This window comes from Marmota monax, unplaced genomic scaffold (assembly GCF_021218885.2).
Source record: "Marmota monax isolate L192 unplaced genomic scaffold, Marmota_monax_Labrador192_F-V1.1 WCK01_AAM20220418_F8-fsc00004, whole genome shotgun sequence".
Classification (NCBI taxonomy): domain Eukaryota; kingdom Metazoa; phylum Chordata; class Mammalia; order Rodentia; family Sciuridae; genus Marmota; species Marmota monax.
In genome coordinates, this window is record NW_026692881.1 from 9,486,427 (window position 1) to 9,505,141 (window position 18,715).

Genomic DNA, 18,715 nt, shown 5'->3' on the forward strand with positions numbered 1-18,715 from the left:
ATGCTGCTCTGTGGACTGTGATTCTTTTTAGTTTCCCCATCATTCCTCTTAGAATGACATTTTTTTAAAAAATATTTTTTTTAGTTATACATGGGCACAATATCTTTATTTTGTTTATTTATTTTTTATGTGGTGCTGAAGATCGAACCTAGGGTCTCACACGTGAGAGGCGAGTTCTCTACCGCTGAGCCACAACCCCAGCCTCTAGAATGACATTTATTAAGTAAAGTAGTAACACAAATATTTGAGAACCTATTGTATGCTAAGCATAGTAGTGAGCCCCAGGGAAACAGTAAACTAAACAGGATTTCTTTCCTTAGCAGTCTGAGGTCTACTAAGAAACACTGGCAAATTATTATATGAGAAGTGATGTTTAAGAAAGGATAAATAAGGGCTGGGTTATGGCTCAGTGGCAGAGTGCTTTTGCCTAGCATGTGTGAGGTACTGGGTTCGATCCTCAGCACCATATAAAAATAAATAAATGAAATAAAGATATTGTGGCCACCTAAAAACTAATACACATATTTATTTTATTTTTTAAAGAAAGAAAGGGTACCTAAAAGGTGCTTTAGGAATATAGGGCACAATTCAATGTGATCTTTAGACAAGTGGGGGAGGGAAGTGTCCTGGGAAGAATTCCCTGAAGAAATAATCTTCTAAGTGAAATACCTTTTTTTAGGCAGTTCAGTAGAATGAATCAGTGATCCTATATGTTTGAGCAATGTAGCCCTTCTATTCCAGTTTTTTCATTTGAAAAATAAATCTAGTGATACTATAAATGTCACAATGTTGTGAGGACAAAGTGAGTTAGCACATATTAAGTATTGGGAACAATGAGTACTTGACACATGGTGCTCAACATATTTGTCATTATTTTTTATCTGCTATTTGTGCCAGATATACACTGGACGTTTTGCATTTTGAATAAAAATTGACCTGTTATTTCTATGCCATCATAACCTAACTTGATTAGATTGTAAGAATAGTGAAAATAGAATTCTGGGGGGGAAAAACAGCATTTTTTACAACTTAGCATCCACTCGAAGAAACTGTTAGAATTTGGTTGCGGGGGAACCATACTGGAGGTTGAGCCCAAGGACATTTTACCATTGAGCTACATCCCTAGTACTTTTTATTTTTTTATTTGAGACAGGGTCTGACGAAGTTACTGAGACTGGCCTCAAACTTGGCCTCAAACTTGCATTGTTCCTGCCTCAGCCTCCTGAATGACTGGAATTATAGCTGTGTGCCACCACACCCTGCAAAACTGTTAGGATTGTAATGTTTTATATATCTTTGAAAATTTTTTTAAAAAGAATTTTATTTCTGGGACTAAATCCTTATAATTTTCTCTGCTTTAGCATTTAGCCCCCACTTAATCCTCATCACTAACAGTGAGTCACAGCTTCATATTTCACTTTTTTCTTTTTCTTTTTTTTTTTAAGGTGAACACAATATCTTTATTTTATTTTTATGTGGTGCTGAGGATCGATCCCAGTGCCTCACGCATGCCAGGCGAGCACGGCACCACTTGAGCCACATCCCAAGCCCCTTCACATTTTTCTTATCAATGTTGTTAGTGAAAATGTCTTGTTGTTTTTTGTGGTTATGGTATGGAACCCCCCAGGGCATCATGCATGCCAAGTAAATTCTCTACCACCGAGCCACATCCCCATCCCAAATTGAGCCACATCCCCATCCCAAATTAAGAGTTCTTGAATAACTTTGGGTTTTTGTTTTTACAGACCATTTAATTTGGCAGAGCGGAAAGTTAACGCCCATTCAGTAGTGGAGTGTGATCACGTTCGAAAAGAAGTTAGTGTACGAACTGGAGGATTGGCTGATAAGAGTTCAAGGAAGACATATACTTTTGACATGGTACTTACTTTCTTATAAAATGGTGCTACTTTTTAATTATTCACTACTGTAAAGTAATCCTAATGTACATATTTCTCCTGGAAAATGGCATACTCTTATGAATTTCAGTTATCTCTTCCAGTTGTTAAGTGATTTCTCATGAGCTGAATTAGTTAACATATTACAAGTAAAATTATTAAAATGAATATCTTTTACATTTTCTTTAAGAAATTTCTTTATCTTAATAGGTTTTTGGAGCATCTACTAAACAAATCGATGTTTACCGCAGTGTTGTTTGTCCAATTCTGGATGAAGTTATTATGGGCTATAATTGTACTATCTTTGCGTAAGTTGATGAAAATTTATATGTATGTTTTTTTTCAAATTTATGAAAAGGTTTATGTATTTGTTTTTGATCAAACACTTTGTTAATCTTGACAGGTATGGCCAAACTGGTACTGGAAAAACCTTTACTATGGAAGGTGAAAGGTCACCTAATGAAACATATACCTGGGAGGAGGTATTTTTTATAACACATTTATCTCTAATATGGCAGAAATTTAGCAGAATAAAACTTGTGTGTGAGTCTCTCACGAAATAGAGAAGTTCAGAATACCCATGTCAAACATGAATTTAGGAATGGGGTATCATACTGTTCTTTGTAACTTTCATTGCCTCACTGCAAAATCCTTTCTTTTGTTTTATAAATTGGGCACAGCAAGAGTAAGGCACATTAACTAATAATAAAATAGAATAATTATGGCATTATGACACATTATAATTATGACAATAATGTATTATAATAAAAGTTATGTGACTGTGGTGTCTCTCTAAATATCTTATTGTACTTTTCACCTTTCATTTAAAAGGAGCACTTTACGGCCTCTCTTTGATATTTCCAAATTGCTACTATTGATACCCTTAATGCTTTGGGGGATATTACTAAATAAAATTAGTGGTACCTGAATCCTAGGGCAATTGATCTAATAACCAACAGGGCTACCAGAGACTAATAGGCAGGAAGCATATATTGTGTGGATGTGCTGGATAAGTGGATGATTTCATGTCCCTGTCTGGATGGTGTAAGATTTCACCATGCTACTCAGAATGGTGCACAGTTTAAATTGTAATAAAATGTTTATTTCTGGAATCTTCCATTTAATATTTTGGACTGTGGTTGATCATGAGTAGCTGAAACCACAGAAAACAAAACTGTGAATAAGAAAGGGGACTTCTGTATTGTGGAAAAGTTGGAGCATGAATAGAACTTACAGGAAAGGATTTTACAATGAGGTAATGAAAGTTACAAAGAGCAGTATGGTGTTTTATTAATGATGACCTTGAGTGTTCAAGAAATTAAGACCACTATATGGTTTAGTTTTGAAGAAAGCATATAGAATATTTCACAAATATTTTCACCAAATGTGTTTAATAACTTAATTCTTCAAATTATTGAGTTTTAGATAAGTCCTTTTTTTAGTGGTAACATAGCTGAGCTGTCAGCATATTCTATACATGGATGATAAAGTTATAGAATTATAATCATTATAAGATATAGAATAGACATATCACTTCAAATTATAGAGACTTTTAACAGTTTTATTAAGGATGCTTTGATAGTTGAGAAACATCCCTGTTTTTTTTCTGACTAAAATGAAGGTATTACGTTTTCATGAGGATAATTGGATAGGATAATTGAATTTGGTTTTATAAGTAGTATGATTTAATTGGTTTCTGTAATGCTCAGATAGGAAAATGGATAAACAGTAAGACATATTTGTGCAATGTTTGGCGAATACTGTTGAACAGACTGTTGAAAATGAGTTGTCTAACATTAAGTTGTTTGTTTTTAACTTGCTTTAGTATACAGTATCTCTCAGTATCCACAGGAGTTTGTTCCAGGATAACCTCCCTGCTATGTCCCCTATGTATGCACACATTGCTAGTTTCATGGTTTGTGCCAAAATCTGAGGATGCTCAAGCCCCTTAAGTCAAATGTTATATTTATATATAACCTATGTATGAAGTCCTGGATTCAATCACCAGTATTACCAAAACAAAACAAAACAAAACAAACATACCTAGGAATTTAAGCATTTATCTGAGGAAAAAGAATCATAGATGACCAAAGACATCCTTCTTTTCTGTATTAATGGCACTTGGTGAACATCATTATGTTTGTCATTGAATGCTTAAAGATGATTTAAGGTATATCTCCTGTATACCTTAAATCATCTTTAGATTACTTATAATATTTAATATAATGTATATGCTATATAAATTGCTCATATGCCATCATGCTTAGGAAATAAAAAATATAAAATTACAATTTTTTTCCTAATATTTTCTATCCATATTTGGTAAAATGCAGAGCCAGTGGGCACAGAGGGCTGATTGTACTTCTGTTTAAATATAATGTAAAGGAGGTCCTTTATAGTTATATGAGTTTTAAGTGCCATAGTAAATGGCATTCTTCATTTATTTTAATAATCATTACATAATTTCAGGATCCTTTGGCTGGTATAATTCCTCGAACCCTTCATCAAATTTTTGAGAAACTTACTGATAATGGTACTGAATTTTCAGTCAAAGTGTCTCTGTTGGAAATCTATAATGAAGAACTTTTTGATCTTCTTAATCCATCTTCTGATGTTTCTGAGAGACTACAGATGTTTGATGATCCCCGCAACAAGGTAACTATCTTTGAGAATGATATGTTTCCATATTTTAATGTGTAAGGCTTTAAGAAGTCAGTGTCCTTTTAAAAAAAACCCAATTTAATTGATATTCTTTTGATATTTGATCAGAGGGGAGTGATAATCAAAGGTTTAGAAGAAATTACTGTACATAACAAGGATGAAGTCTATCAAATTTTAGAGAAGGGGGCAGCAAAAAGAACAACTGCAGCAACTTTGATGAATGCATACTCTAGGTAAGAAAGCCATAGTTTTCATCCTAGCTGCATTTTCTTTTTTAGAAAAATTAGGAAATTAGGGGAAATCCAATTGGGATGATTCAAGGTGTGTGGATTACATTCCTAGGTATGTTTGTTTGTTTTGTTTTGGTAATACTGGTGATTGAATCCAGGACCTCATACATTTTAGGCAAGCACTGAGCTATAGCATCCAGCCACCACAATGTACAAAAATGATGCTTATAAACTTTTAAAAACAGTATGAAAGCACAAAGAAGAAAATTAAACATTATCATATTCTTTGCCAACTGTCAATGACATTAACAAACATAGTGATGTTCACCAAGTGCACATTTTAATACAGAAAAGAAAGATGTCTTTGGTCATCTATAAGATTTTTGTTTTCCTCAGATAAATACTTAAATGTCAGTATTTAGCTTAAGGTATACTTTTAAAAACTTTATGGTCTAGCAGGGATTATTTTATGGTGTTTTTGTAGGCATGCTGTTTACTATTTCTGCTGTTTAGGAGAAGGAGTTACTTATTTCTGATAACATTTTCAAAACAGAAATATACTTGTACACAACAGTAGACATGGAGGAAGAGTGATCTGATGGCTTGCCTGGTGGTATCTGAATTTATGGTAATGACATATTTCAAGTGGTTCTTACAAATAGAGAGATTGATTGGGAGCCTTCTGCTCTGACACACCAAGTAATTATTCTGATCCCACCACATAGCCATTTTCCAGGTGTGTCTAAAAATTCTAGTTTCTAATTATTTTAGGTTATTTTCAGGTAGCTTCTTATTGGGGTCTCCCCTATAGGCAGTATATATAAGAAAGGAAAAACCTATTCATTGTTCTATACCTTCTGTCTTCTAAAATCTTAATGATATCTCCTGTCTGATAATATTTTTCTTTACCCTTATGGATTTTGGTCTTTTCTGGGTCTTCGTGTTTTATAGGAAGCAAACAGTATTTTACTTTATAATGAATGGGCAATGTGGTCTTTTTTCTAGTCGTTCCCACTCAGTTTTCTCTGTTACAATACATATGAAAGAAACTACAATTGACGGAGAAGAACTTGTTAAAATTGGAAAGTTGAACTTGGTAAGCATCTACCTTAATACCACTGTTTCATTCTTATGGAATGGCTTGACATTTTTACTTCTAGATAATATTTCTGTAGTCACTGGGTTATTAGCTTTCTTTTTTTTTTTTTCTTTTAAATATTTATTTAATTGTAGATGAAAACACAGTATCTTTATTTTTGCATGGTGCTGAGGATCAGACCCAGTGCCTCACATGTTCAAGGCAAGTGTTTTTACCACTGAGCCTCAGCCCCAGCTCCATGGGTTATTAGCTTTCTAGAGGGAGAAGAAATTTGTGTAGAAAATTGATTTGCTGGTAATTTAGTATATTATGTGTGAGAATGCATATCTTTGAATTCAGTTCCAATAGGCTGACTTTTTATTTTTAAAATTAAAGGTTGATCTTGCAGGAAGTGAAAACATTGGTCGTTCAGGAGCAGTTGACAAGAGAGCTCGGGAAGCTGGAAATATCAATCAATCTCTGTTGACTTTGGGAAGAGTTATTACTGCTCTTGTAGAAAGAACACCTCATGTTCCTTATCGAGAATCTAAACTAACTAGAATCCTCCAAGATTCTCTAGGGGGCCGAACAAGAACATCTATCATTGCAACAATTTCTCCTGCATCTCTCAATCTTGAGGTAAACCCTTTGAAAGGAAGCTGCAAAATGTAGAAGTTATAATTCTATATTTAGCTATCATATATTTTAAAAGTTCATTTAATCTTAGAAAGCCAATTTTGTAAATGGCTTTTCCACAGTCTTCCAAGAAAATTGCTTTGGGTCAATAGCAGTGGGTGTTGTAATTTCATTAGAACTTAGGATCAAGTGAATTCTACTGTTGCAGAACCAAGTTGAATGTTTGAGAATCCCAGCAAAGCAACAAAGATGGTAAATTCTGCTCTTATTTTCTTGTTATCCTCTGCTTTAAATGATATTAGAAAAGTTTTTCTAAGGGCTCCAATTCCCCTTTCATTTAAAAAATATTTTTACTGAAATATCATTTACATCCATAAAATTCACCCATGAAAATTATATTAATTCAGTGACTTTAGTATATTCACAGAGTTGTGCAATCATCAAAAAAAAAAATTTTTTTTTTTTTTTTTCCAGGGTGGGAGGACAGTTACCAGGGATTGAACTCAGGGGCACTCAACCACTGTGTCACATCCCCAGCCCTATTTTGTATTTTATTTAGAGACAGGGTCTCACTGAGTTGCTTAGTACGTTGCCATTGCTGAGACTAATTTTGAACTTGAGATCTTACAGCCTCAGCCTCCTAAGCCACTGGGATTGTAAGCATGGGCCATAATGCACAGTTACTCCAGCCCTTTTTATGTTTTACTTTGAGATGGGGTCTCACTCAGTTGCATAGGGCCTTGATAAGTTGCTGAGGCTGGCTTTGAATTTGTGATCCTCCTGCCTCAGCCTCCTGAATTGCTGAGATTATAAGATTATGCCATCACTTAACTTTTTTTTATCATCCCCAGAGTTTTGCTCATTAATAAGCATTTTTCATCCACTCCATTTCCAGCTCTAGATTACTATTTTTTGTATTTATAGATTTGCCTTTTTGGACATTTCATATAAATGGAATCATACAACATGTGGTCTTTTGTGAATGGTTTTTTCATTTAGCATAATGTTTTTAAGGTTCATCCACATTGTAATGTGTATCAATACTTCATTCCTTTTCATGGGTGAATAATATGTTATCACATGGATATGGATATATGACATTTTGTTATTCATCAGTTGGTAAAGCTCATTGAGTTTAAGACTGTTCTGAACAGTCAAATTATAAGGGTAAAGACCCTGAAAATTACAGAGAAGGAAGAAAACACAAAGTAAAATTGAATAGAAGAATAAAGAAGAAAGTGTTAAAGGAAGGATAAAAAGGTTTGGCATAGTAGTCTATTTTAAGATTTATAGATTAGATATAACCATGAATTATTACTTGTAAATTATATAGTACATCCTCAATGACAAAAACTATATTATCTTCATGATGTCTTCCCTAATTGACCTTTCCTTTTTATGACAGGAAACTCTGAGTACACTGGAATATGCTCATAGAGCAAAAAACATATTGAATAAGCCTGAAGTTAATCAGAAACTCACCAAAAAAGCTCTTATTAAGGTATTGTGAGTTTTTGTGGTATAATATGATTTTGTTTGAGAAGTGTGAAAACAAGGAACTGAAACAGATGATTGTTAAACAAGATTTGTTAAACTGCCTGTGATAGACATCCTTGTTGTTGTTGAGACAGGGGCTCACTATGGCCTCCCCAGAATCTAAGCCCTGCTTAAGATTTTTCCCCCCCTTTGTGTTATTATCATTTTTTTTTTGTGGTGCTATGGATTGAGCCCTGGCATGCTAGGCCCTAAGGCTTCCTACTAAGCTATACTCCCAGCCTCTTGGGGTTGACATTTTATCTAGTGATTTAAACTGAATGCTTAAATGATATGTTAATATTTTTTTCTAATGCTGATATGTTGAATTTACCAGTATTATTCCTGAGTTTGCACTCTTAACAGTTTGCATTTATTTACAGTTACAGTTCTGTTTATTTATTTGCATCTTTGAGGTATAATTTATATACTTTAACATTCATCTATTTTTAATGCATTTATGGATTGTATAACATTGCCACAATTTAGTTTTAGAAATTTTTATTATTCTAGTCTGCCTTTGCCTCTTTACAATTGAGTGGATACTGATAGGATTTCTGTTGATAGATTTGCCTTTTCTGTACATTTGCTATAAATAGAATTATATAATATTTGTATCTAATGTTTCTTGGCTTAACATTTGAGGTTCCCTTTATGTTTTAAGATGTACTAGTGGTTTATTTCTTTTTATTGCTGAATAATATCCCTTTGTGTGGATAACACTGTATCTTTTTTATACACTCACCAATCAGTGAACATTTGAATCATTTCCAGAAATGCCACTATGAACATTCCCATTCTCATACATGCCTTTGTGTTGATGTTTTACTTTCTCTTGGCTAGACACCTAGGGATTTAATTTCTGCATTACATAAGGAGTTTATCCTTATCTTTCTTTTTTTCTTTTGTTTTTTTCTTTTTCTTGTGCTGAGCTTACCTTGACACTATGCTTTATTCTTATTTGGTACCAGGGATTGAACCCAGGGGCACTTAACCAGTGAGCCTCATTCTTATCCCTTTTTGTTTTTTATTTTGAGACAAAGTCTTGCCAAGTTGTTGGAGCGTTGTTAAGTTGCGAAGGTTGCCTTTTAACTTACTATCCTCCTGCCTCAGCCTCCTGAGCCACTGGGATTACAGGCCTTTACAACCACACTCTTTTATTTATTTTTTAGTTGTAGATGGACACAACATTTTAATTTCATTTATTTATTTATTTTTATGTCATACTGAGGATCGAACCTGGTGTCTCACACCTGCTAGGCAAGCATTCTACCACTGAACTACAGCCTCAGCCCGAATGCTTAATTCTTTATAAGATACCTTTTCAAGGAGATTTTGCCGCTTGACTTTCTACTAGCAATGTATGATGGCTGCAGTTTCTTCAATATCTTCTTTAATACTTGTTATTGTAACTTTTTAATTTTAGCTACTCTAAAATTTTAAACATTTTTCTTTTTTTGTTTTTTTAGCTGTAGATGGACATAATACCTTTATTTAATTTATTTATTTTTATGTGGTGCTGAGGATTGAACCCAGGGCCTCACATGTGTCAGGCAAGTGCTCTACCACTGAGCCACAACCTCAGCCCTAAAATTAAAGTTAATGTAAACCGATACCTCATATAGTTATAATTAGTATCTCCCTAATAACTAATGGTGAGCTTCTTTTCACATACTTATAGTATCATTTGTATATTTTTCATTGAAATATCTGTTCAGGTACTTTATAAAGTATTCATATATTCCAGACATGACTTGCTAATATTTCCTTTCCTTCTTGGCTTCTCATTTTTTTTCATGTTGTTTTCTTTCTTTTCTTTTTTTTTTTTTTTTAAATGTATTTTTAGTTGTTGTTAGACCTTTATTTATTTATATGTGTACTGAGAATCAAACCCAGTGCCTCATACATGCTAGGGATGGATGGTAAGGGGTAAAAAGGGAGTAGTTATATGAGGGATCTTTGTGGTGATGACCTGTTAGCATCTTGAGTGCACTACCACTGGCCCCAGCCCCAGCCCTGTGTTTTTCTTTTTTAATATCAAAGTTTTAATGAGGTCTTTGGAGGTTCACATGCCTTTGTAAGAAATAATAGATTCTTTGGGCATTTTGTCAAACTAGGGTATTTTTCCACAGGGATGTTGACATCAATAACGATCCACTGATTTTATTTCTCATTTTTCCTTATAGTTGTATGAGTGTCTGTGTGTAGGTCCTTTGGGTTTAGCATCCAGTCAAGATATTAACAGCTTATCACCACAAGGATCCCTCATATGACTACCTCTTTTTTACCCCTTACCTCCCATCCCTAATTGCTGTTACCCACTAATCTCGCCTCTATTTATAAAATTTTGTCATTTTAAAAGTTATTGAATGGAATTGTACAATATATAAATTTTTGTTATTTAATTTAATTTAATTTATTTTTTTACTTTAAATAAATATTGGGGATTTACCACGTTGTTGTTTGTATCAGTAAGCCTTTTTAGTGTTGTTATATTCCATGTTACTTATGTACTTGATATAGTTTGTGTAATTGAAACATGACTTTAAATTTTGCTATTACAAATAAAACTATTAGCATCCATTTATAGTGATTTGTATAAACAAATTTTTATTTCTTTGGGGTTATTATTTGAATATGTTTGCTGGGTTGAATGACAACTTGAAAGTTTCATTTTTTCAACCCATTAAGTCGCCAAGTTTTCAATTCTGCCAATATTTCAGAGAAACTGACATAGGTACATTAAAATGGTTGGAAATCATAGTCTAGAGCTTATGTATAAGATTATTAATATTATTATAAATATTATAATTATATTCTTCTTATTATATATTATATATTCTATTTCAGATTTATAGATGTTCCATATCTGGAATGATGGGACAAAGTGGGTTAAGGAACTGCCACACTTTTTTTTTTTTTTTTTTTTAATATTTTTTAGTTGTCAGTGGATCTTTTATTTATTTATATGTGGTGCTGAGGGTTGAACCCAGGGCCTCACACATGCCCGGCAATCGCTCTACCACTGAGCCACAACTCCAGCCCTCCCAAACCGTATTTTAGGTGCTGTACCATTTTACATTTCCATGAGCAACATGTGTCATATAATTTCTCCACATCCTCACCAGCATTTGATGTTATAATTATTTTTTGTTTTAGCTATTTTGATATGTGTGATGGTGTTAGATATCTCACTATGGTTTTAACTTATATTTCTCTAATGGCCAACAATGTTGAACATCTTTTCATCTGCTTATCTGATATTTGTATATCTTGCTTGGTGAAATGTCTGTTCATATCTTTAGGCCAATTTTCTAATTGGATTATTTATTCTTTATTATTGTGGTTTGAGAGTTTGTAATATATTCTAAATACTAATTTTTGCATACAAAGGTTTGCATATATTTGAGGTTTGATTTATTCATCTGTCCTTCTACCAGTATTACCCAGCTTTAATTGTTGGAGCTATATAATGATTCTTGAAATTGGGTGGACAGTTTAAATGGAAGTGTATAATGAGTACATTAAAAGTAACTCTAAAGACCATTGAAAGACTATTTCTAAACCAATTAATATTGATTAAAAATATAGTGGTAATTTTTAAAAAAGACAAACATAAAAATTCAACCATATTTTATTTGTTGTATGTGTTCCGCAAACTGAATGGGGAAAAAAAAAATACTAAATTGACACCTACAACCTTCCTCTTGTGCAGGAATATACAGAAGAGATAGAACGTCTGAAACGAGATCTTGCTGCAGCTCGTGAGAAAAATGGAGTGTACATTTCTGAAGAAAATTTTAGGTAAACCCTTGCTATGGAGTTAATTTCCAAGAATTAGCATTTGCTGATAACAGGCTGTTTGAAATAAAATTTATCTATATAGCAATTAGTAAAGTATATCTAATGTTTATAAATGCTTCTTTTGATTTTAACATTTAAAGGTAGTTATCAAAGAGTTTTTAGAAAATCTTTTATCTGACTTTTTATTTACTTATTTATTTTCTTTTTGCAGTAATAGGGGTTGAACCCAGAGACACTCTTACCACTGAACTGTAATCCTCAGCCTTTTTTATTTTTAATTTTGTCCTTGAACTTGTGATCCTCCTACCTCAACCTCCCAAGTAGCTGGGATTATCTGTGTGCAAGCTGATTTTTTATTGCGCCAAGCTAACTTTTTATTTTAAGTAATTATTGATTTACATGAGAGTACAGAGAGGTCCCAAATTATTATGCTTCCAGTTTTCCCCAATTATTACCTCTTACCTTACTATGGCTTAATAGCAAACCAGGAAATTGACATTGGTAGGATGTGTGTATATAGTTCTATGCAATTTTATACATGTGTGATACTCGATAGGAAAAATGAAATCAGGTCAAGAGATTCCTGGGAATCAAACTCAGGGTTTCCTGTGGTAGGCATCACTCTACCACTGAGCTACATCCCCAGCCCTTGCACTTAATTCTTTCTTTTGTTGGTTTTTTTGTGGGAGAGGAAAGAGGGAGTTTCCTTTTTCTTTTGTGATGCATTATAATTATACACAGTACTGGGATTTATTGTTACATATTCATAAATATACACAACAGAACAAGGTAATGTTGGTCAACTTCATTCCATGGTACCTTTTCTTTCCCTTTCCTCCTCCCTTGCCCTGGTCTTCTACTTTACTGGTATCCCTTCTGTTTTCATGAGATTCCCGCCCCATCCCTGTTCTTTTTCTTTTTTTCTTCTCTGTCTTCCTCATATGAGAGAAAACATATGATCCTTGACTTTTTTTTTTTTTAATACCTTTATTTTGTTTATTTATTTTTATGTGGTTCTGAGGATTGAACCCAGTGCCTCACATGTGTGAGGCAAGTGCTTTGCCACAACCCCAGCCCCATGACCCTTGACTTTTGACTTTCTTATTTAGCTTGACAAAATATTCTCAAGTTCCATCCATTTTCCTGAAAATTTTATTCTTCTTTATGGCTAAATAAAACTCTATTGTCTGTACTTAACTTCTTAAAACTTTATATTTTATTATTTTTTTCTGTTTCTCTGTAGTGTTCATATATACTTCATCATAGTAAACATTTCATTTTTTTTCTTTTCTTTTTTAGTGTTTTATTATGTTTTTTAATTGTTTCATTTTACAGATGTCCCTATATCTACCACTTTTATGTTTTTTATACTTTGATTTTTATTCAGTAAAAATTGTTTATATTTTAAGTTTGATATCAGAATTCCCTTGCCTGGTAGAAACTCCAACTTAAACTGTCTTAAAAATAACAAGGGGATTTAATTGGTTCATAAGTATGAAAAACCCAGTGAACTTATTTGATCTGGGCTGTAGGGTCCAGTTTCTGTCTCCTCACATTGCTTTCTCGATTGGTGGCTTTCTCATAGGGCTGGCTTTTCATCATGAACAATGGTCAGCCACATAGTTGTTCTGTGATTTCTCATTATGTCCAGTGCAGATGAGAAACTGTCTGTCCTTTTCTTATGTCCAAAACTGGCTAAGTATCATCACTTATAAAATTAGCCCATTATTTAGTATGTGAATTTTCATTTAAATGCCAGTCTCCAGACCCTAAGCCTTATTTCCACTCCCATTTGGGTTTAATGAAAGTGACACTGGAAGTTCAGGTAGTGAGGTAGACCAATGGCTCTCAAGGAAGGGGGGATGATGCCCTCTAGAGGATATTAAATAATATCTTTTTTTTGTTTGTTTTTTTTTTTTTTTTTGTACTAAGAATTGAACCCAGGCGCCTTTACCACTGATCTACATCCACAGACCTCTTTCTCTTTTCTTTCTTTTTTTCTAATTTTATTTTATTTTATTTTTTTGAGATAGAGTCTCACTAAGTTGCTTACAGCCTCACTAAATTACTGAAGCTGGCCTGGAACTCAGGTTTCTCCTGTTTAAGCCTCCTGAGTTGCTGGGAATACAGGCATGCATCATCATGCCTGGCTAGTATATTTCTGATGGTTATCACTGGTAGGGATGCGGAGCACTACTGGCAACCAGTGGATGCTACTCAACATCCTAAAATGCATAGGATATTTCCATACCAAAGAATTATTGGCACAAAATGTCAGTAGTGTTGAGGCTGAAAAATGCTGCCCTAGAGTATAATCCTCTTATCTCATGAGGGTTTATGTGCTGATGTGATGATGATATTTGTTTCTTGGGGTGGACATAACATACAGTGGCTAGGAGATGATATTATTATGCCTGCTGCTTTAGTTCTCCCTTATCCTCTCATGATATCAGATGTTTTCAATATCAAGTCTTTCCAGCATTCTGGGAAGGCATCTTTATATTCCATATCCCTAATTATAGACTCTTAGGTTGTATCCCTCCTGTCTCTACTGTAAGTGAGTTACAGCCCTCTTTTAGCTTTCTGGCTTCTCAAATTTGATGCACACACACACATGCTTTACCCTTATATGTTGGTTTCAGTTTCAGAATTTGAGTCAAAAGAAAAATGTTTCATTTATAAAACAAAGACTGAGAAAACATTTGTTTTTTGCAATTTATGTTTATTGCTTATCAAAACTTAGGTGTTATTTCATGATGGTGCTAAGTGGTGGAGATGAGTTTGTGTAACTGTCATCATTATGTTATATTCTAATATTTTGTAGGATTGGAAAAAATATTAACTGTTAAACTCATTAAACTTTATTTTAGAGCCATGAATGGAAAATTAACTGTTCAAGAAGAACAGATTGTAGAATTGATTGAAAAAATTGGTGCTGTTGAGGAGGAACTAAATAGGGTAAGCATTTGAAACATTAAATGTTACTTGAAAAGCAAATATTAAAATAAAACTCTAGAATGGGAAGGACCCATTTTTCTTTTCTTTTTTTTAATTTTTAGGTTTTTTTTTTTTTTTAGGTGGACACAATATCTTTATTTTTTATTTTTATGTGGTGTTGAGGATTGAACCCAGCACCCACGCATGCCAGGCAAGTGCACTACCACTTGAGCCACATCCCCAGCCCCCCATTTTTCTCTTTTAAGGATTTTTTTTTTTCTGGCTCTTATGCTGAAAGTAAATTATATCATAATTTTACTATTATTAATTTTAATGAAAAAGCTACAAAAATTTAGCCAGGTGTTGTTTAATGACTGGGATATTTTCTGAGAAATGCATTATTAGATTAGGTGATTTCATTGTTGCATAAACATCATATACAAGCCTATACATCTAGAATATACAGTATAGCCAATTTTTTAAATATATTTATTCTTTTACTTTTCAAATTTTTTTGTTAAAAGTTAGGATAAACATACACATTAGCCTAGGCCTATAAAGGGTGAGAATCATGAATATCATTTTCTTCTACCTCCACATCTTGGTTCCCTGGAAAGTGGTCAGTAAAGGGGCAATAAACACACAGTGAGCTGTCATCTCCTTTGATTATAATGCCTTGACCTTCTAAAATGAGGTGCCTAAGCACCTACCTACGGCTGTTTTACTATTAACTAGGAGTACACTCTAGATAGAGTATATAGTACAGTAAGTACATAAACCAGAAACATAGTCATTTATTATCATCATTTATTATGGTTTATACACGATTGTGTTGTTTTTTAATATGACTGGCAGCACAGTGAGTTTGTTTATACTAGCATCATCACAAACACATGAGTAATAACATTATGACAGCTCTGGCTTCACTAGGTGATAGAAAATTTTCAGTTCCATTATAATCTTTTCTCTCTCATCAGTACTGGGGATTGAATCTAGGGTCTTATGCCTGCTAGGCAAACATTCTACTACTTAGCTATACTGCTAGTCCCCGGCTTGTTATAATCTTATAGGACTATCACACACGGTCTGTTGTTGACTGAAACATCATTATGCAGCAGATGAATAACTGAACTTTGAGAGTTGTTAAAGTTGTAAAGTTAATGCTGAGGAGTTTTTGTTAACATGTTTATCAGGTGAAGGAATACAGAGATTGGGAAAGATTGGGTGTTAAATAAAAGTATTAGGGGGGAGACCTGACTCTGCCATACGTCCTCACATTAACACCTTTATAACACAGATCCACTGACAGTGTTGGAAGAAAACTAAAGAATTAACACCACTGCATAGATCTGTTATTTAATCTCTAAAGTTTTGAGTAAACTTACAGGAAGAAACCAGATGCCATATAAAATGTGCTAACCTGCCTGGTAATTTGTTATAACTTTTATCTAGGAATAATTTGTTTTGTTCTCCTGAACTAACCAGGTAACTAAACAATGAGTTCAACTTTGCTTTTTTTTTTTTTTTTTTTGGTGATGCTGTGGTGCTAGGGATCAAACCCAGGGCCTCACATATAAAGCAAGAAACTCTACCACTGAGCTCTCTCACCAGCCTTAGTATTTTGTTTTTGGTGATTGAATCCAGGGATGCTTTACTACTGGATCTATGTCCCCAGGCCTTGTTATTTTTGACACAGAGTCTCACTGAGTTATGGCCTTGCTAAATTGCTGAGATTGGTCTTTTTTTTGGTACCAGGGTTGAACTCAGGGGCACTTGACCACTGAGCCACATCCCCAGCCCTGTTTTGTATTTTATTTAGAGACAAGGTCTCACTGAGTTGCTTAGTGCCTCGTTGTTGCTGAGATTGGCTTTGAACTTGGGATTCTCCTATCTTAGCCTCCTGAGCCAATGGGATTACAGGCGTGAGCCACCTCATCCAGCTGAGACTGGTCTTGAACTTGTGATCCTCCTGTCTCAGCCTTCCAAATTGCTGGGATTACAGGTGCATACCACAATGCCCAGCTAGCCCCAGCATTTTTAAAATTCTTAAATGTTTAATGTATTATATTTAGGTTACAGAGTTATTTATGGATAATAAAAATGAACTAGACCAATGTAAATCTGACCTGCAAAATAAGACACAGGAACTTGAAACCACTCAAAAACATTTGCAAGAAACTAAATTACAACTTGTTAAAGAAGAATATATCTCATCAGCTTTGGAAAGTACTGAAGAGAAACTTCATGATACTGCCAGCAAGGTTTGTCCTTTGTTTTGATTTGTACTTGTATTAAAGAAATTAGAGAATGGTAGAAGTAACTTTCTATGCTTACGTATTAACTATGAGATTCTGTTTATTCAACATAAATGACATTTGTGTCAATTTAAAAAATATTGTTGTACTATTTTATCTATATTTTTCTCACATTAGATGCTGACTCAAGTCAAAAGTTAAAATGGAGCATGACTTTATATTTTGTAGACACTTATAATATGATGGGATGCTTTTGCTTTGTGGTGAAGACAAACTAAATAGTCATTAAGATTTTGCTGTCTTCTAATGATGGAAGATGATGAAAGTATTGCATTTTTTAATTAGGTGTACTTTGAGGAGATAGTAAAACATAATAGAAAAAAATGTGAGGGGATATGATTATTGCAATAAATTTGCAAAGTCAATTTCCTTGTATAGATAGCTGAGGAGAAATAAGCATTACTAGAGATTTGGATAAATTACCATATAAGCATTTCTTTTGATGTCTAAAATTTACCAGTTCTTATAGAGAAATTCTTATGTAGCATACATATTTTCATTAGATTGCTTTTATCTTAACATTCTCCATGTTTTTTTATTGGTACATAATGGTCAGATTTGTTGTTACTCAATATTTATTATTATTTTTTAAATTTTATATAGTTGCTCAACACAGTTAAAGAAACAACAACAGATGTATCTGGTCTCCATTCCAAACTGGATCGTAAGAAGGCAATTGACCAACATAATGCAGAAGCTCAGGATATTTTTGGCAAAAACTTGAATAGTCTATTTAATGATATGGAGGAATTAATTAAGGATGGCAGCTCAAAACAAAAGGCCATGCTAGAAGTTCACAAGACTTTGTTTGGTAAGTTTCAGTATTTCTAATTATTCTAGACTTTATGTGTTCCATGTGAGGCGAATTTCAAAACTAATAATTTAATACAGGAAAATAATCAGGTGACAGTATCACTAGTACTCTCCCCAAGGCATACACTATTTATTTAGAGTGGAGATTAATGCTTTTTAAAAAAATTTTTTTGTTGTTGTTGTTGTACATAGACACAATACTTTTATTTATTTTTATGTGGTGCTGAGGAACAAACCCAGTGCCTCACACATGCAAGGCAAGTGCTCTACCATAGAGCTACAACCCCAGCCCCAAGGTTAATGCTTTTTTGAGTTAAACAAAACAAACCTTAGAGGGTAATTTCCTCCTGTTTTCTATATATGTTTGTTAAATAATCAAATAAATTTAGAAGTTAAAGTTCCCTTTTTTCCTGACCCTGAGGATTTAGTACTCTTAAATTTATTGAGCTCTTATTATAGAAATTTCCTCTGCACAAACATTTTGCAACTCTTATTTTTTTTTCCCCTTTTGGGAATATATATCTTAAAAGTTTGCTTTACTCTCAGAATATGTATGTGTGTCATTCAACTGTTCCATTGCTCTCTCCTTTTAGAAAGAACATGCTTAAAAGTATTAGTTTACTTTTTATTAAAATATACTCAGAAAATTTAGAAGGTCCAGAAATGTAAAAATTTTTAAATCATCTAGATTCTAGTCACATTCAGCCAATCACTATAAATTTTTGTATTGATTTCTAGTTCATTTCCATTCTATATTTTAGAGATTAATTTTAGTATATTCTAATTTTTGGTTTACTGTTATAGTTAAGTTTG

The 18,715-nt window shown here is 33.4% G+C and overlaps 1 protein-coding gene across 1 annotated transcript in view; it reads left to right on the top strand.

Moving 5' to 3' along the window:
* Nucleotides 1-18,715, top strand: part of Kif11 (kinesin family member 11) — a 49,236-nt gene that overhangs the window by 9,551 nt on the left and 20,970 nt on the right. The window contains exons 2-13 of the mRNA XM_046450537.2: nucleotides 1,746-1,878; nucleotides 2,106-2,203; nucleotides 2,299-2,377; nucleotides 4,365-4,550; nucleotides 4,665-4,789; nucleotides 5,792-5,882; nucleotides 6,261-6,503; nucleotides 7,906-8,001; nucleotides 11,749-11,837; nucleotides 14,708-14,795; nucleotides 16,847-17,035; nucleotides 17,693-17,900. Coding sequence (XP_046306493.1) covers nucleotides 1,746-1,878; nucleotides 2,106-2,203; nucleotides 2,299-2,377; nucleotides 4,365-4,550; nucleotides 4,665-4,789; nucleotides 5,792-5,882; nucleotides 6,261-6,503; nucleotides 7,906-8,001; nucleotides 11,749-11,837; nucleotides 14,708-14,795; nucleotides 16,847-17,035; nucleotides 17,693-17,900 — 1,625 coding nt within the window. The remainder of the gene's footprint in view (nucleotides 1-1,745; nucleotides 1,879-2,105; nucleotides 2,204-2,298; nucleotides 2,378-4,364; nucleotides 4,551-4,664; nucleotides 4,790-5,791; nucleotides 5,883-6,260; nucleotides 6,504-7,905; nucleotides 8,002-11,748; nucleotides 11,838-14,707; nucleotides 14,796-16,846; nucleotides 17,036-17,692; nucleotides 17,901-18,715) is intronic.